The sequence below is a fragment of the Ranitomeya variabilis genome, chromosome 4 (assembly GCF_051348905.1).
Source record: "Ranitomeya variabilis isolate aRanVar5 chromosome 4, aRanVar5.hap1, whole genome shotgun sequence".
Classification (NCBI taxonomy): domain Eukaryota; kingdom Metazoa; phylum Chordata; class Amphibia; order Anura; family Dendrobatidae; genus Ranitomeya; species Ranitomeya variabilis.
The window spans coordinates 733,157,121-733,174,116 of record NC_135235.1 but is presented as its reverse complement, the minus strand read 5'-3'; the positions used below and the strand labels follow the sequence as shown (position 1 = coordinate 733,174,116).

At 45.7% G+C, this 16,996-nt stretch overlaps 1 protein-coding gene across 1 annotated transcript in view; it reads right to left on the bottom strand.

Moving 5' to 3' along the window:
• The window catches only part of LOC143767928 (uncharacterized), a 112,220-nt gene that overhangs the window by 59,780 nt on the left and 35,444 nt on the right, over positions 1-16,996 (bottom strand). The window contains exon 7 of the mRNA XM_077256451.1: positions 5,854-6,011. Within this exon, the coding sequence (XP_077112566.1) occupies positions 5,854-6,011 (158 nt within the window). The remainder of the gene's footprint in view (positions 1-5,853; positions 6,012-16,996) is intronic.

The following is a 16,996-nucleotide window of genomic DNA, read 5'->3' as shown; positions in this document are numbered from 1 at the left end:
TTTTTCTTTATCAATGACCCTTCAAATCCCACGCCGTCAGATGTAAACTGGCCACTCGTGGATGGAAGATTGGACCCTGTGAGAGGAGGTCTGGGAGTTCTGGGAGAATCCACGGTTGAGAAATGGACATTTTCCTCAGCCAAGGAAACCACGGCCTCCTGGGCCAGAACGGCGCTATCAGGATTACATGAGCTCTGTCCTCCCGAATCTTCCTGAGAACAACCGGAATCAAGTTCAATGGGGGAAAGGCGTAAGCTATATCGAAGTGCCATGGAATTAGGAGGGCATCTACTGCATCCGGATTGTCTCTGGGGTTTAGGGAACAAAACCGGCGACATTTTTTGTTTTCTTTGTTGGCGAAGAGGTCTATCTGTGGGCACCCCCAACGACGGGTGATTTGATCGAAGATGGCCTGATTGAGAACCCAATCTCCTTGCCCGAGCTTCCTGCGACTTAGAAAGTCGGCCATGACGTTGTGTTTCCCTTTTATATGCAGTGATGTCAGCGACAGAAGATGATTTTCGGCTATCTGTAAGATACGACCCGCCACTTCCATTAAGGATCTGGATCGGGTTCCCCCTTGGTGGTTAATGTAAGCTACAGTTACCTGATTGTCTGAGAATAGCCTGACGTGATGGCCCTGTAAGGACATAAGGAAATGGCTCAGAGCTCGTTCAACGGCCAATAGCTCTTTAAGGTTAGATGACAAATCCTGTTCGGAACGTGACCAAACCCCCTGGACCCACATATCACCCATATGCGCCCCCCATCCTTTGGGACTAGTGTGTGGTCACTACACGTGATATATGGTTTACCCAGGGAACCCCCTTACGTAGGTTTGGAGTGTGTAACCACCAACGCAAGGACTGAATAGTGGAATCAGACAAGAAAAAAGAACTATCTAAGTGACCCTCTAACAGACGAGTGTTGTACAAAACCTCCCACTGTAGGACCCTGGTGTGGTACTGGGCCCAAAGTACCGCCGGGATACACGACGTGAGTGAGCCTAGCAATGACATTGCTCCCCTCAATGTTACTAATGGATTGTTAGTCACTTTGAGTATCTGTCATTGGATTTTTTCTAGCTTAGCATCAGGTAGACGGCATTCTTGTAACTTTGAGTCTAATATGAGACCCAGGAATTCTTGAACCTCTAAAGGCTGTAACCGTGATTTTTTAAAATTAATTATCCAACCCAACCCCTGCAAGGCTGTAATTACTTTGTGAAGTTGGGACGTGCAGTGTGATTGAGAGTTTCCTATTATTAATAGGTCATCCAGATATGGAACTATGAGAATATTCTGCTCATGGAGATGTGCCATGACCTCTACCATTATCTTCGTGAACACCCTAGGGGCCACTGCAACGCCAAAGGGGAGCGCTCTATATTGGAAGTGTTTAACCGATTCCCCTAAGAGGACTGCAACCCTTAAATAGCGCTGGTGTTCTACGTGTATGGGGACATGATAATATGCGTCTTTAAGATCTAAGACGACCATAAAACACCTGTCAAACAATAACTTTATTGCGGATTTGACCGACTCCATTTTAAATGATGGGATCCACAAAAACCTGTTTAGGCCCTTAAGGTTTATAATGGTGCGAAAAGTATTATCTGGCTTTTTAATCAAAAAGAGGGGAGAATAGAATCCTTTACCCCTTTGTACTTCAGGAACCTCCACCAAAACGCCTTTCTGTTGGAGTTCCTGGACCTCAGTTTCTAACGCCAGCTGTTCTGCAGGAGAAGAACGCACCGGAGTTACTAGAAATCTATCGACAGGAGTGATCTGAAAGTCAAACTTTAGCCCAACTTCAACAATGTTCAGGATCCACGGGCTATTAGAAATATTACGCAAGGCCGGATAGAAGGCTAGAAGCCTGCCTCCTACCCGGTCCGCCAGTCATTGTGGCTTCCTGTTGTCTCGAAAGAATTAAACATGTAGCCTCTACCTCTCTTTTTATTGGCGTCATATCTGGGCTTTTCTCTATTCGGTCTTGTTCGGTCAAACCACCTTCTGTTAGTACCTCGTCTGTAAGTGGGTCTACCGAGGTAGGGAAAGCGTTTCTTACTATCCCCCGCTTTTTCTAACAGTTCATCTAGAATCGGACCGAATAAGTGCGCCCCTTCGCACGGAATGCTGCATAATTTGGATCTGGCCTGCATGTCCCCTTGCCAACATTTCAGCCAGATTGCTCTACGGGCTGAATTAGAAAGTGCGGCCGACCTGGCCGCCAACTTGACCGAGTCCGCTGAAGCATCGGCCAGATAAGCCGCAGCCCCCTGAATCATAGAGAGGGAGGATAACATTTCGTTTCTCGGGGTTTTGTTTTTCAGCTGATCTTCCAGGCTATCCAACCATACCATCAAAGAGCGTGCTGTACAGGTGGCTGCGATTGACGGTCTGAGAGCCCCTGCTGAAGTCTCCCAAGCTCCCTTGAGAAACACATCAGCCCTCCTGTCAAGTGGATCCTTTAAAGTTCCCAGATCCTCAAATGGCAGAGAGGATTTCTTGGAAGCCTTAGCTACGGCTGCATCAAGTTTCGGGGCTTTATCCCACGTCGCTGATGCGGATTCTTCGAATGGATACTTCCGTTTAAAGGATGGAGGAAGAGAACCTTTCCTTTCCGTTTTTTTCCATTCTCTGGAAATTAGGGAGCTAACTTTCTCTACCACCGGAAAGCATCGGCGGGATTTACGGTCCAACCCTTTGAACATCACGTCTTGCATGGATTTTTCTGTCGGCGTTTGTTCAATTCCAATTGTGTTATTTACCGCCTTTACAAGGCGGTCTATCCGGTCAAATGAAAAACAAGAATGCCCGTACTCAGTGTCTGAGGATGATACTGATGTTTGAGAAGCTTCTGACTTCAGATCTCCTAAGTCACTGTCCTCACGTGAACTTGGGGATCCCGGCTCTATTCTTTTAGACCCCTTACTATGAGACTGGGATCTTGATGAGCTTCTAATTTCCTGTCTGACAATCTGTCTTAGGCTAGCAGCGAAATCTGGTGTCTCCTCCGCTATTAAACGCTGGATACACGGACCACATAGTTTTTTAAAGTAATCATCCGGGAGAGGAATGCCACATTCTGTACACTCCTTGTGCTTAGACTTAGAGGACCGTTTTTTTCCCTGATTCAAAAAAAAAAAGGGAAAATAAGGGGAGACACAAATCACTAAGTGAACTTTCACGATGATCACTTACCCCTATAGTGTCTGAGTGGTACCGAAGATTGCGGGGGGACCCTCTCCACCGAAGCAACATCCATACGGCTTGAGGACTTTCCGGCTTTAGAAGATTGATCAGCTCTACCTCCAGGACGACTACTGCCACTAGAACGTCGCTGGGTGTTCGCTGCATGGGGCTTCTCCAGGGGTTGACACTGTTGCTCTGAAGGCAACGGATCCTGCTCCTGAGACTCCATTGTGAAAATGGAAGCGAAGCAAGAGGAAGCCGCAGCTGAATCATTAAATAGCCGGCCCCAAAGGTACCTCCCCCAGATGGGGGTCAGCAGGCCAATCCTGATGAACTGCCCGGTACATTACAGCATGTGGGAGGCCCCTCCTCCACGAGAACCACTACCAATGATACTCACACTGTCCCCCAGGAGAGCGCTGCCGTATCCAGCCCCTCCTTTGATAAAAAACCGCCACGAACGCGGTTTTCGGTAACTCCGACAGGGCGCCGCCATGTTTTTTCCCCCCGGCGCGGCCTATTGCGCATGCGCCGCACGTCATCATTTGCTGCCGCTCCAGGCCCCGCCCCTTTCCGCGCGTCACTTCCGGTGCGCCCTGCAGCTTCCCAAACGCCGCACGCAGCGCACAAGCCAGAGGGGACACCAACACCGCTGACAACGCGCCGCAGCCGCCCACCCGAGCGCGGACCATAAGCGCTGGCTGATAGGGCACAGGTGACCCCTGTAACACTGTGCGGTCACGCAGCACAGGGGAAGAAAAAAAAAAGAAATATACTCAGCTCTAGGGGCACTACCCCAGCTAAAGGGAGCCCCCAACACCCGCTATCAGAAGGAGGGCCTCCCACATAATACTTACCCGTACCTGCGGCGATGGGACACCGAAAGAGACAGCACTCCCCCTGAAGGCTGCTCCTGCTCTGCTGCTGCCTACCCCCACAGCCTTCTGTGGTGCGGCACTTCCAGCATCGCGATCAACACCGAGGAAGGGGACCTCCCGCCTCCAGGATCGGTGAGTCGGACCTGGGTCAAAATCTTCATTCTTCACCTTTCTTCCTAAAGGCATACTGCAGGGTCCCCTGTCAGGGACAGGAAACCAACTGATGAGGGAGAGAGGTGCCGCCCTTTTATCTCTGTAGGTTTCCTGTCCCTGAAGGGCGGATCCCCTCTCTCGTTAGTGCTGTCATGACGACTGAATAAATTACGCTACTGTTTTGGGTTAGCTTCGGACCCGTTTAATCGAAGCTGGTGGCAGTAATACCGTGTACTGTGCATGCCTTTGGGTGTCACTGTAGCGACTGCGGCTTGATAATTATTGTTCCTGCCTGAGCGGGAGTAGTTTATCGCGTCGCTGCAGCGTGCCCAATAGCCAGTACAAAGCAGGCAGCCTTTCTGGCGACTATTTACCCTAGGTGCAGTACCTAATCTGACCTGACAGTAAGGGGGGCGCCAGAGAGCTGCAAGGTTTAAGTGGAACTGTAAGCGGGATACACAAATCCCTGCAGTACATGGTATAATGAAGAGCAGTGGGATACCTAAAATAAGCCCCTGCTGTAAACTAAGAGGTCAATAACTTTGTGTGTGTTTTTTTTTTATCACATTGTGCCAGTGGAGGGATAACTAAGATAAGCCCCCTGCACATGTGATAGCCGTCTGTTGGTCTAAAGTCACCCCAATCCGTGACATATTGGTGGCAGTGGTCAGGAATCCCTGTGGATTTCGTGACAAACTGCTGGCCGCGTCTAAGAGATCATGACAAATACAAAGGTGAAATCAACCCCACAAATATTAACCCCACTTGCCACCACTACAGGGCAAGTGGGAAGAGCCAGGCAAAGCGTTTGAAAAGGTGCCTCTAATAGAGGCACCTTTTCTAGGCAGCTGCAGGCTGCTGTTTTTAGGCTGTGGGGCCTATATTCTCCTCCACTGTGTGAGTTCTCTGGTGTGTAACAAGATTACATTTGTGGTTAAAACATTTCCCACATGCTGAACAGGAAAAAGGCTTCTTCCCTGTGTGAGTTCTCTGGTGCGTAACAAGAATAAATTTATGGTTAAAATATTTCCCACATTCTGAACAGAAAAAATGCTTCACTCCTGTGTGACTTCTCTGGTGCTTAAACAAATTTGTTTTATGGTAAAAACACTTCCCACATTCTGAACAGGAAAATGGCTTCTCCCCTGTGTGAGTTCTCTGGTGTGTAACAAGAAGATTACATTTGTGATTAAAACATTTCCCACATTGTGAACAGGAAAAAGGCTTCTCCCCTGTGTGAGTTCTATGGTGCTGAACCAAATCTGATTTCTCGATAAAACATTTCCCACATTCTGAACATGAATACGGCTTCTGCCCTGTGTGGATTCTCTAGTGCTTAACCAAATCTGATTTTAGGTTAAAACATTTCCAACATTCTGAACAGCAAAAAGGCTTCTCCCCTGTGTGAGTTCTATGGTGCACAACCAAATCTGATTTTCGGTTAAAACATTTCCTACATTCTGAACAGAAAAAGGCTTCTCCCTTGTGTGGGTTCTTTGGTGTATGGTATTTCCATATACTGAATGTGAAAATGACTTATTTTCTTTAGGAGCAGTTTGTGTTTTAATGCTTATTTTGTGACTTTCATTTTCCTTTGTAGTCAGTAATAAATCAGAAGACAGGACCTGTTTCAAAGTATCAGATGACAGATCTTTGCTGTGAAGGGATGATGGTATATCTGAAGTCATGGCATTCAATACAGTTGCATCCTGTGGGATTTTGAGATCATCTGATTTAAAAACTGAAGATGTCAGCTGTCCCTCTGATCTCCGGGTACAGTCATCTGCTAAGAAAAAAACAATTATTTTTGAATAAAATATCCTTGAATTTTATATTTTTGAACATTTTTTACTTAGCTTGCCATTTTTATGTACAGTTTATGTAAAAAACTGGAATTATTTACCAAGACAATGACAGTTCACAGTCTAATAGAAAACCGTATTAGATTAATCAGTAGTGCGTGGTGTTCAACTGTGTTTATTCTGTCTCCCAAATATTGAATAAAAAGAAACCAACCAATGCTATGTAGGCGAAAATAATATCAATTCTCATCTCACAAAAAACAAGTCCCCACTCAGGTCCATCATCTGTCAATGGAAAAACAGAGGTTCCCACACTATTAGTGGCTCAATGGCTGTTGAAATGCAAGAGGGTTTCCATAAACCAATCCAGGAAAATCTGCTCTCACTTCTGAGTCTTGCAGTGTGCTCAAGCAACATTTAGGATCCCTGTATTTAGCAATATTATAGTGAGCACAATTTGGGCACTAAGTGCTGGGTAATAAAATGGCAAATGTGTAATTTTTCACTCTCCAAATTCCACTGCATGTTAATTTCTGGAAAGTGGCTGTGGAATCAAAATATTCAGTCCTCCTACACACGTGGTAAAAATTGTTGTTACCCCTCGTTTAATGACAGAAAATCCCACAACAGTCACCAAAATAACTTGAATCTGACAAAAGTAATGATAAATTATCTATGAAAATGAACAAATGAGCGTCAGACATTACTTTTCAACCATGCATCCACAGAATTAAGAAAGAATAAAACTCATGAAATAGGCCTGGACCAGAAATTATGGTACCCCTGAAAATGTGAAAAAAGGGACATTTTAAATCAATGTGTGTCCACTAAGTATCACAGGCGTCTACAATCTTTTTTATTTATTATTACTTTTGTTAGAGTCAAGTTATTTCTATGACCATTGTGTGTTTTTCTGTCATTAAACGAGGGGTACCAACAATTTTGACCACGTGTGTATAGATGATAACCCTCAGTGAATTAATTTATAAAATGGAATCACTTTATTGGGATTTCGACTGTTCTGGTTTTCTGTCATTTAGATATATTAGGGCTAGGGTTGATCGAATAGCTTTTGCATAACTCCTTATCCTAATAGCTATAGCGCTTACAGAATAGTTGCCTTGGGAACCTTGTTACATGGAGCGCTCCCGATAATCATCTGTTCAGGGCTGCAGCTGCCTGTGTTGTGGCTGTGTGACAGTCACAACACATACAGTACACACAAAGCCTGTACCTGTTTTGGGGCTATCCATGCATGTGTTGTGACTGTCACACAGCCACGAAACATGCAGCAGCGACACCGAACAGTTCATTATCAGGAGCGCTACAGGTATCCAGGTTACCAAGGCAGCTATTCGGGAAGCGCTATAGCTATTCGGATAAGCACTTATCTGAAGCTATTCGATAAACCCTAGTTAGGGCTTCTGCATATGGTGTGTCAAATCTCCTCTGGGATCTGTTCCTTCTGTCCAGCTGGAGTAATCTGCTCCCTACTTCAGCCATTTGGAAAGTACCACACCCTACTAAAGCTCAAAGCATATGGCCGGAATCTGCCAGAAACAACGTTGTTCTCCTCTGGTTCAGTCCTCTGTGCTCAGCTTGTGAAATATTACACATTTAAAAAGAACTGTGTATAATAGTGCAGAGCTGAGGTGTCTTAAAGGGAACCTATCAGCAAGATTGGGCACAGTAACCTAAAAACACTCAGGTTGATGCAGTTATACTGATTACATTGATACAAGGTTATGAAATCTGTCTTGTGGTTGTTGCTTAACCCCTTCATGACCCAGCCTATTTTGACCTTAATGACCTGGCCGTTTTTTGCAATTCTGACCAGTGTCCCTTTATGAGGTAATAACTCCAGAACGCTTCAACGGATCCTAGCGGTTCTGAGATTGTTTTTTCGTGACATATTGGGCTTTATGTTAGTGGTAAATTTAGGTCGATAATTTCTGCGTTTATTTGTGAAAAAAACAGAAATTTGGCGAAAATTTTGAAAATTTTACAATTTTCACATTTTGAATTTTTATTCTGTTAAACCAGAGAGAGTTATGTAACACAAAATAGTTAATAAATAACATTTCCTACATGTCTACTTTACATCAGCACAATTTTGGAAACAAAATTTTTTTTTGCTAGGAAGTTATAAGGGTTAAAATTTGACCAGTGATTTCTCATTTTTACAACAAAATTTACAAAACCATTTTTTTTAGGGACCACCTCACATTTGAAGTCAGTTTGAGGGTTCTATATGGCTGAAAATACCCAAAAGTGACACCATTCTAAAAACTGCACCCCTCAATGTGCTCAAAACCACATTCAAGAAGTTTATTAACCCTTCAGGTGTTTCACAGCAGCAGAAGCAACATGGAAGGAAAAAGTGAACATTTAACTTTTTAGTCACAAAAATTATCTTTTAGCAACAATTGTTTTATTTTCCCAAGGGTAAAAGGAGAAACTGGACCACAAAAGTTGTTGTCTAATTTGTCCTGAGTACGCTGATACCTCATATGCGGGGGTAAACCACTGTTTGGGGGCATGGCAGGGCTCGGAAGCGAAGGAGCGCCATTTGACTTTTTGAATGAAAAATTGGCTCCAATCTTTAGCGGACACCATGTCGCGTTTGGAGAGCCCCCGTGTGCCTAAACATTGGAGCTCCCCCACAAGTGACCCCATTTTGGAAACTAGACCCCCCAAGGAACTTATCTAGATGCATAGTGAGCACTTTAAACTCTCAGGTGCTTCACAAATTGATCCGTAAAAAATGAAAAAGTACTTTTTTTTTCACAAAAAAAATTCTTTTAGCCTCAATTTTTTCATTTTCACATGGGCAACAGGATAAAATGGATCCTAAAATTTGTTGGGTAATTTCTACTCGTAACGCCGATACCTCATATGTGGGGGTAAACCACTGTTTGGGCGCACGGCAGGGCTCGGAAGGGAAGGCACGCCATTTGGCTTTTTGAATGGAAAATTAGCTCCAATCATTAGCGGACACCATGTCGCGTTTGGAGAGCACCTGTGTGCCTAAACATTGGAGCTCCCCTACAAGTGACCCCATTTTGGAAACTAGACCCCCCAATGAACTTATCTAGATGCATAGTGAGCACTTTAAACCCCCAGCTGCTTCACAGAAGTTTATAACGCAGAGCAATGAAAATAAAAAATAATTTTTCTTTTCTCAAAAAATGATTTTTAGCCCCCAATTTTTTATTTTCCCAAGGGTAACAGGAGAAATTTGACCCCAAAAGTTGTGGTCCAGTTTCTCCTGAGTATGCTGATACCCCATATGTGGGGGTAAACCACTGTTTGGGCGCACGTCAGGGCTCGGAAGGGAAGTAGGGACATTTTGAAATGCAGACTTTGATGGAAGCTCTGCGGGCGTCACGTTGCGTTTGCAGAGCCCCTGATGTGCCTAAACAGTAGAAATTCCCCACAAGTGACCCCATTTTGGAAACTAGACCCCCAAAGGAACTAATCTAGATGTGTGGTGAGCACTTTGAACCCCCAAGTGCTTCACAGAAGTTTATAACGCAGAGCCGTGAAAATAAAAAATATTTTTTCTTTCCTCAAAAATAATTTTTTAGCCTGCAATTTTTTATTTTCCCAAGGGTTACAGGAGAAATTGGACCCCAAAAGTTGTTGTCCAGTTTCTCCTGAGTACGCTGGTACCCCGTATGTGGGGGTAAACCACTGTTTGGGCACACGTCGTGGTTCGGAAGGGAGAGAGCACCATTTGACTTTTTCAACGCAAGATTGGCTGGAATCAATGGTGGTGCCATGTCGCGTTTGGAGACCCCCTGATGTGCCTAAACAGTGGAAACCCCTCAATTCTAACTCCAACACTAACCCCAACACACTCCTAACCCTAATCCCAACCCTAACCCCAACACACCCCTAACCCTAGTCTTAACCCTAATTCCAACCCTAACTCTAATTCCAACCCTAACCCTAAGGCTGTGTGCCCACGTTGCGGATTTGTGTGCGGATTTTTCCGCACTGTTTTTGAACAATCTGCAGGTAAAACGCACTGCGCTTTACCTGCTGATTTACCGCAGATTCCCATTGTTTTTTTGTGTGGATTTCACCTGCGGATTCCTAATATGGAGCAGGTGTAAAACGCTGCGAAATCCGCACAAAGAATTGACATGCTGCGGAAAATACAACGCAGTGTTTCCGCGCTGTATTTTCCGCACCATGGGCACAGCGGATTTGGTTTTCCATAGGTTTACGTGGTACTGTAAACGTGATGGAAAACTGCTACGAATCTGCAGTGACCAATCCGCTGCGGATCCGCAGCCAAATTTGCACCATGTGCACATAGCCTAATTCTAACCCTAATTCCAACCCTAGCCCTAAGTGCAACCCTATCCCTAAGTGCAACCCTAAGTGCAGCCCTATCCCTAAGTGCAGCCCTATCCCTAAGTGCAGCCCTATCCCTAAGTGCAGCCCTATCCCTAAGTGCAGCCCTATCCCTAAGTGCAGCCCTATCCCTAAGTGCAGCCCTATCCCTAAGTGCAGCCCTATCCCTAAGTGCAACCCTAAGTGCAACCCTATCCCTAAGTGCAACCCTAAGTGCAACCGTAAGTGCAACCCTATCCCTAAGTGCAACCCTAAGTGCATCCCTAAGTGCAACCCTATCCCTAAGTGCAACCCTAAGTGCAACCCTAAGTGCAACCCTATCCCTAAGTGCATCCCTAAGTGCAACCCTAAGTGCATCCCTAAGTGCAACCCTAAGTGCATCCCTAAGTGCATCCCTAAGTGCATCCCTATCCCTAAGTGCAACCCTATCCCTAAGTGCAACCCTAAGTGCAACCCTAAGTGCATCCCTAAGTGCATCCCTAAGTGCAACCCTAAGTGCATCCCTAAGTGCAACCCTAAGTGCAACCCTAAGTGCATCCCTAAGTGCATCCCTAAGTGCAACCCTAAGTGCAACCCTAAGTGCAACCCTAAGTGCAACCCTACCCCTAACCCTACCCCTAACCCTACCCCTAATGGAAAAACAAAAATAATTATATTTTCTGTATTTTATTATTGTCCCTACCTATGTGGGTGATAAAGGGGGGGGGGGGGGGAGTTATTTACTATCTTTTTAATTTTGATCGCTGTGATAGAACTTATCGGGTCTGTGATAGATCGGGGTCTCCAGCCATGGCAGATGCTTTTGCAGCATCGGCCATGGCTGGATTGTAATATTTCACCATTTTCATAGGTGAAATATTACAAAATCGCTCTGATTGGCTGTTGAAAGTGAAACTGCCAATCAGAGCGATCGTAGCCACGGGGGAGTGAAGTACCACTCCCCCTGTCTCTGCAGATCGGGTAAAATGGGAGTTAACCCTTTCACCCGATCTGCAGGGACGCGATCATTCTGTGACACAGCATATGCGTCACAGGTCGGATTGGCACCGACTTTCATGACGCATACGCTGTGTCACAGGTCGGGAAGGGGTTAATCTGTATTTGTAGCTTTCAGTTAATGAGATTCTCGTGCTCTGGGGTGGAGCTGTGGGCATGACTGTGGGTGGGGCTTTATGCGGTGCCCTGATTACATATGCAGCTGTATTGGCTTATGACAGGTCACTGATGGAGAGCTTTTTTTTTTTTTTTTTAAGACTATCAGGGAGTTACAGACTCACATAGAGAGGCACATCATTCCCACCACAATTAAACTATCACATAGAATCAACAGGTAAAAAAAAACACATTTTTTTACTATATGTTACATTCTCAACAACGTATGTACGAGGGAAGAACTTCAACATTAAACCAGAGTTGCACTCATTTATGGCGGACCATTGAGGCTACTATGAGTCCTGACCAGAAGAGTAGAGAAAATAATATTGCTCCCGATTTCAGGAGAGATTGTACAGTAATCTGAATTCCTTAGGATCGAATACATAATGTCATTTATAACATGGAGTGAAGCCATGAAACGAGGGCTCGAGCCAACACATCTCCTGCAGACAAGAATGAATGTAGATTACAGCCATCAGCCACCCACAGCTTAGAGATATATCATGGCACAGGTGTAATGGATTTTATGCAGTTTATCACAATCTTCCTTGATGTTAGTTGGTTCTAAAAGAAATTGAAATTACAGGATAAAGGGAAACTCTGCTGTTATTGTACAATCGATGTGAATACTTTCTGCCCAATGATGACAAAAGTATTCTAGGAGTGATACCTTTATTGGCTAACCAGAAAATAATATGTTTGCAGCTTTCAGAGCACAGTGGCTCCTTCAGGCAAGATTACAAATAGGTTAATAAGAAAAAAGTACAACATTTAAGGAATACTACAGTAGGACATCTGTTCAGGGGAGGGAGGTGTGATGCCTCCTAAAGATAAACCAAGGAAATCTAATTAGGTATTTTCTTTCAAATGGAGACGCAGTGGGAATGATGTTCTTAAGGTACCTTCACACTAAAGGCCCCGTCACACACAGCGACGCTGCAGCGATACAGACAACGATGCTGATCGCTGCAGCGTCGCTGTTTAGTCGCTGTGTGGTCGCTGGAGAGCTGTCACACAGACCGCTCTCCAGCGACCAACGATGCCGAGGTCCCCGGGTAACCAGGGTAAACATCGGGTTGCTAAGCGCAGGGCCGCGCTTAGTAACCCGATGTTTACCCTGGTTACCAGTGTAAAATGTAAAAAAAACAAACAGTACATACTCACCTTCGCATCCCCCGGCGTCCGCTTCCTGCACTGACTGAGCGCCGGCCCTAACAGCAGAGCGGTGACGTCACCGCTGTGCTGTGCTTTCACTTTCCGGCCGGCAGTCAGTCAGAGCGGGAAGCAGACGGCAAGGGACCTGACGGACACCGGAATGTGAGTATGTACTGTTTTTTTTTTTTTACATTTACGATGGTAACCAGGGTAAACATCGGGTTACTAAGCGCGGCCCTGCGCTTAGTAACCCGATGTTTACCCTGGTTACCAGTGAAGACATCGCTGAATCCGTGTCACACACACCGATTCAGCGATGTCAGCGGGACCTCAACGACCAAAAAAAGGTCCAGGCCATTCCGACACGACCAGCGATCTCACAGCAGGGGCCGGGTCGCTGGTATGTGTCAAACATAGCGAGATCGCTACTGAGGTCGCTGTTGCGTCACAAAACTTGTGACTCAGCAGCGATCTCGCTAGCGATCTCGCTATGTGAGACGGGGCCTTAAGCGACGCTGCAGCGATACAGACAACGATGCCGATCGCTGCAGCGTCGCTGTGTGGTCGCTGGAGAGCTGTCGCACAGACCGCTCTCCAGCGACCAACGATGCCGAAGTCCCCGGGTAACCAGGGTAAACATCGGGTTGCTAAGCGCAGGGCCGCGCTTAGTAACCCGATGTTTACCCTGGTTACCAGTGTAAAATGTAAAAAAACAAACAGTATATACTTACATTCGCGTCCCCCGGCGTCCGCTTCCCTGCACTGTGTGAGTGCCGGCCCTAACAGCAGAGCGGTGACGTCACCGCTGTGCTCTGCTTTTACTTTACGGCCGGCACTCAGTCAGTGCAGGAAGCGGACGGCGAGGGACGTGTGACAGACATCAGAAGGTGAGTATGTAGTGTTTGTTTTTTTTACTTTTACGATGGTAACCAGGGTAAACATCGGGTTACTAAGCGCGGCCCTGCGCTTAGTAACCCAATATTTACCCTGGTTACCATTGTAAAACATCGCTGGCATCGTTGCTTTTGCTGTCAAACACAACGATACACGGCGATCTGACGACCAAATAAATTTCTGAACTTTCAGCAACGACCAGCGATATCACAGCAGGATCCTGATCGCTGCTGCCTGTCAAACTCAACGATATCGCTAGCCAGGACGCAGCAACGTCACGGATCGCTAGCGATATCGTTTAGTGTGAAGGTACCTTTAGTTATCTGGAGTCCGTCTGGTGGAGGTGTGAATTGTGTCCATGTAGTGACTCATAAATCCAGGTGTTAAATTGAGTCCTAGTGTCAAAGAATTGAACATCTTCATTAGTTTAAATTCTCAAATTTATCTTTCCCTGTCATCCTTAATATGACCTTTTAGTATTAAGACTTTTAAGTCTGTCATACTGTGTCCAGGTCCAGAGAAATGTTTTCCCACAGGTGTGTCCATTTCATTCCTGATTGTGTGTCTGTGTAGATTCATCCTAGTTTGTAGTCTTTGCATAGTTTCCCCAATATACTGTATATACTCGAGTATAAGCCGAGATTTTCAGCCCAAATTTTTGGGCTGAAATTGCCCCTCTCGGCTTATACTCGAGTCACGGTCGGCGGTGGGGTCGGCGGGTGAGGGGGAGAGAGCGTGTCGCATACTCACCTAGTCCCGGCGCTCCCCCTGCCCGTCCCACGGTCTTCGGTGCCACAGCTCTTCCCCTGTTCAGCGGTCACATGGTACCGCTCATTAAAGTTATGAATATGGACTCCACTCCCATAGGGGTGGAGCCGCATATTCATTCCTCTAATGACGGTATCGGTGACTGCTGACAGAGGAAGAGGCTGCGGCACCTGGAGACCAGCTGTCCGGGATAAGGAGCCAGGGACGCCGGGAGCTGGTAAGTATCTTATAGTCACCTGTCCGAGTTCCGTCTTCTTGCTCTGACTGTTCAGGTCAGAGGGCACGATGACGTACTAATCTGCGTGCCGCCCTCTGCCTGAACAGTCAGTGCGGAGAGACGCCGAGACGGGACGCTGAGGAGCTGCAAGCAAGAGAGGTGAGAATGTCATTTTTTTTTTATTGCAGCAGCAGCTTTATATATTGCACAGATTTATGTGGAGCATCTATGGGGCAATAATCAACGGTGCAGAGCATTCTATATGGCACAGCTTTCTATGGGGCAATAATCAACGGTGCAGAGCATTGTATATGGCACAGCTTTCTATGGGGCAATAATCAACGGTGCAGAGCATTGTATATGGCACAGCTTTCTATGGAGCATCTATGGGGCAATAATCAATGGTGCAGAGTATTGTATATGGCACAGCTTTCTATGGGGCAATAATCAACGGTGCAGAGCATTGTATATGGCACAGCATTCTATGGAGCATCTATGGGGCCATAATGACTTGTGCAGAGCATTATATATGGGGCAGCTTTATGTGGAGCATCTATGGGGCCATACTGAACGGTGCAGAGCATTATATATGGCATAGCTTTATGTGGAGCGTCTATGGGGCCATACTGAACGGTGCAGAGCATTCTATATGGCACAGCTTTATATGGAGCATCTATGGGGCAATAATGAACGGTGCAGAGCATTCTATATGGGGCACAGATTTATGTGGAGCATCTATGGGGCCATACTAAACGGTGCAGAGCATTCTATGTGGGGCACAGCTTTATGTGGAGCATCTATGGGGCCATAAGGAATGGTGCAGAGCATTCTATATGGCACAGCTTTATATGGAGCATCTATGGGGCCATAATGAAGGGTATGGAGCCTCTATTTTTAATTTTGAAATTCACCGGTAGCTGCTGCATTTTCCACCCTAGGCTTATACTCGAGTCAATAAGTTTTCCCAGTTTTTTGTGGCAAAATTAGGGGGGTCGGCTTATACTCGGGTCGGCTTATACTCGAGTATATACGGTAGATACTTCCAGGGCACCTCGTACATTGTATCATGTACACCACGTTGGAGGATGTACAAGGAAAGGAACCCATGACCTTATAGTCCTGATTTGTGTTTGGTACACGGACTATATTTGTTGGTAATATGTGAGTACAAGTTTTGCATTTTTTATTGTTACATGGGAATGTGCCCGTCACTGATGGTGATGAGAGAACACTTCTGACAAGCAGATTCCTTAAGTTAGGGGGCTGTTTGTAGGAGAGAAGTGGTAGTTCTGGGAATATGTCTTTCAGTTTGTGGTCTCTGGAATATGGGTTGGAGATCAGCACCAATTTCCCTTAGGATGCTCATGTGGGGGTTGTATGTGACCACGAGGCACCCTGTTGTCTTCCCTCAGTGTGTAATCCAGGAGTCTGTTTCTTGGGACCCTTGTAGCCCTGTGGATCTGTTAATCTATTACCAGTGGATATTATCCTTGTTGTTGGAATGTGTTCTTCAGTGATAGCAGTTGTAGTTCCCTGTCTTTACTGTCTGAACAGATCCGAATATACCTCAGAGCTTGACTGTAGATGATGGATTTTTTTTTTGTGTGCCTTTGAAGAAAGTGCCGGTTCTGTAGCTTGAAATTTCCTTCAAAAGAACAATTTCCATGCTGCAATTCCATCCTCATGAGGAATGTTGGAATAGAGAGACTCTACATCCATGGTGGCTAGTATTGTGTCCTCTGGAAGTGGGCCCAGCGCTGACAATTTGCAAAGAGTATCCATGATGTCCTGGATATAGCTGGGTGTGTGCCTCACCAAGTGTTTCAAAATGTTCTCCACTCAGCCGGAGATATTCTCGGTTAAAGTCCCAATACCAGAGGTGATAGGCCTCCCAGGATTACCTTCTTTATGTATTTTAGGCTGGGTTCACATTGCGTTAATGGCAATGCGCTGACGGCATCTGTTATATAATGCCACTAACGCTATGTAATGGATGCGTTAGCGCACCCATTGACTGCAATTATGTAGCGCATCGCTAACACGTATCATAATAACGCATTCTGTGACGGACCCTCGCACGTGGTCTGCAGCGTTTCGGGGTCAGTCACCGCTAGCGCAGATGGAGTATCTGTGCTAGCGCAATCATATATGTCACGCGATCTTGAAAAGCACTTGCGATAACGCATGCGTTGAACGGACTGCACTAATACAATGTGAACCCAGCCTTAGTTCCAGCATTGAGGATGAAGTAGAATCAAATCCATTGATGATATGTGTTAGTTCCTCTGTGTATTTTTTGGTTGGATCTCCCTGAAGTGGAGTAGCATTTTATATCCAAGAGTTGTCTGTTTGCTTCCTGGATGTAATCTGTCGTGTTCATTATGACTACAGCTCCTCCTTTGTCTGCTGGTTTGA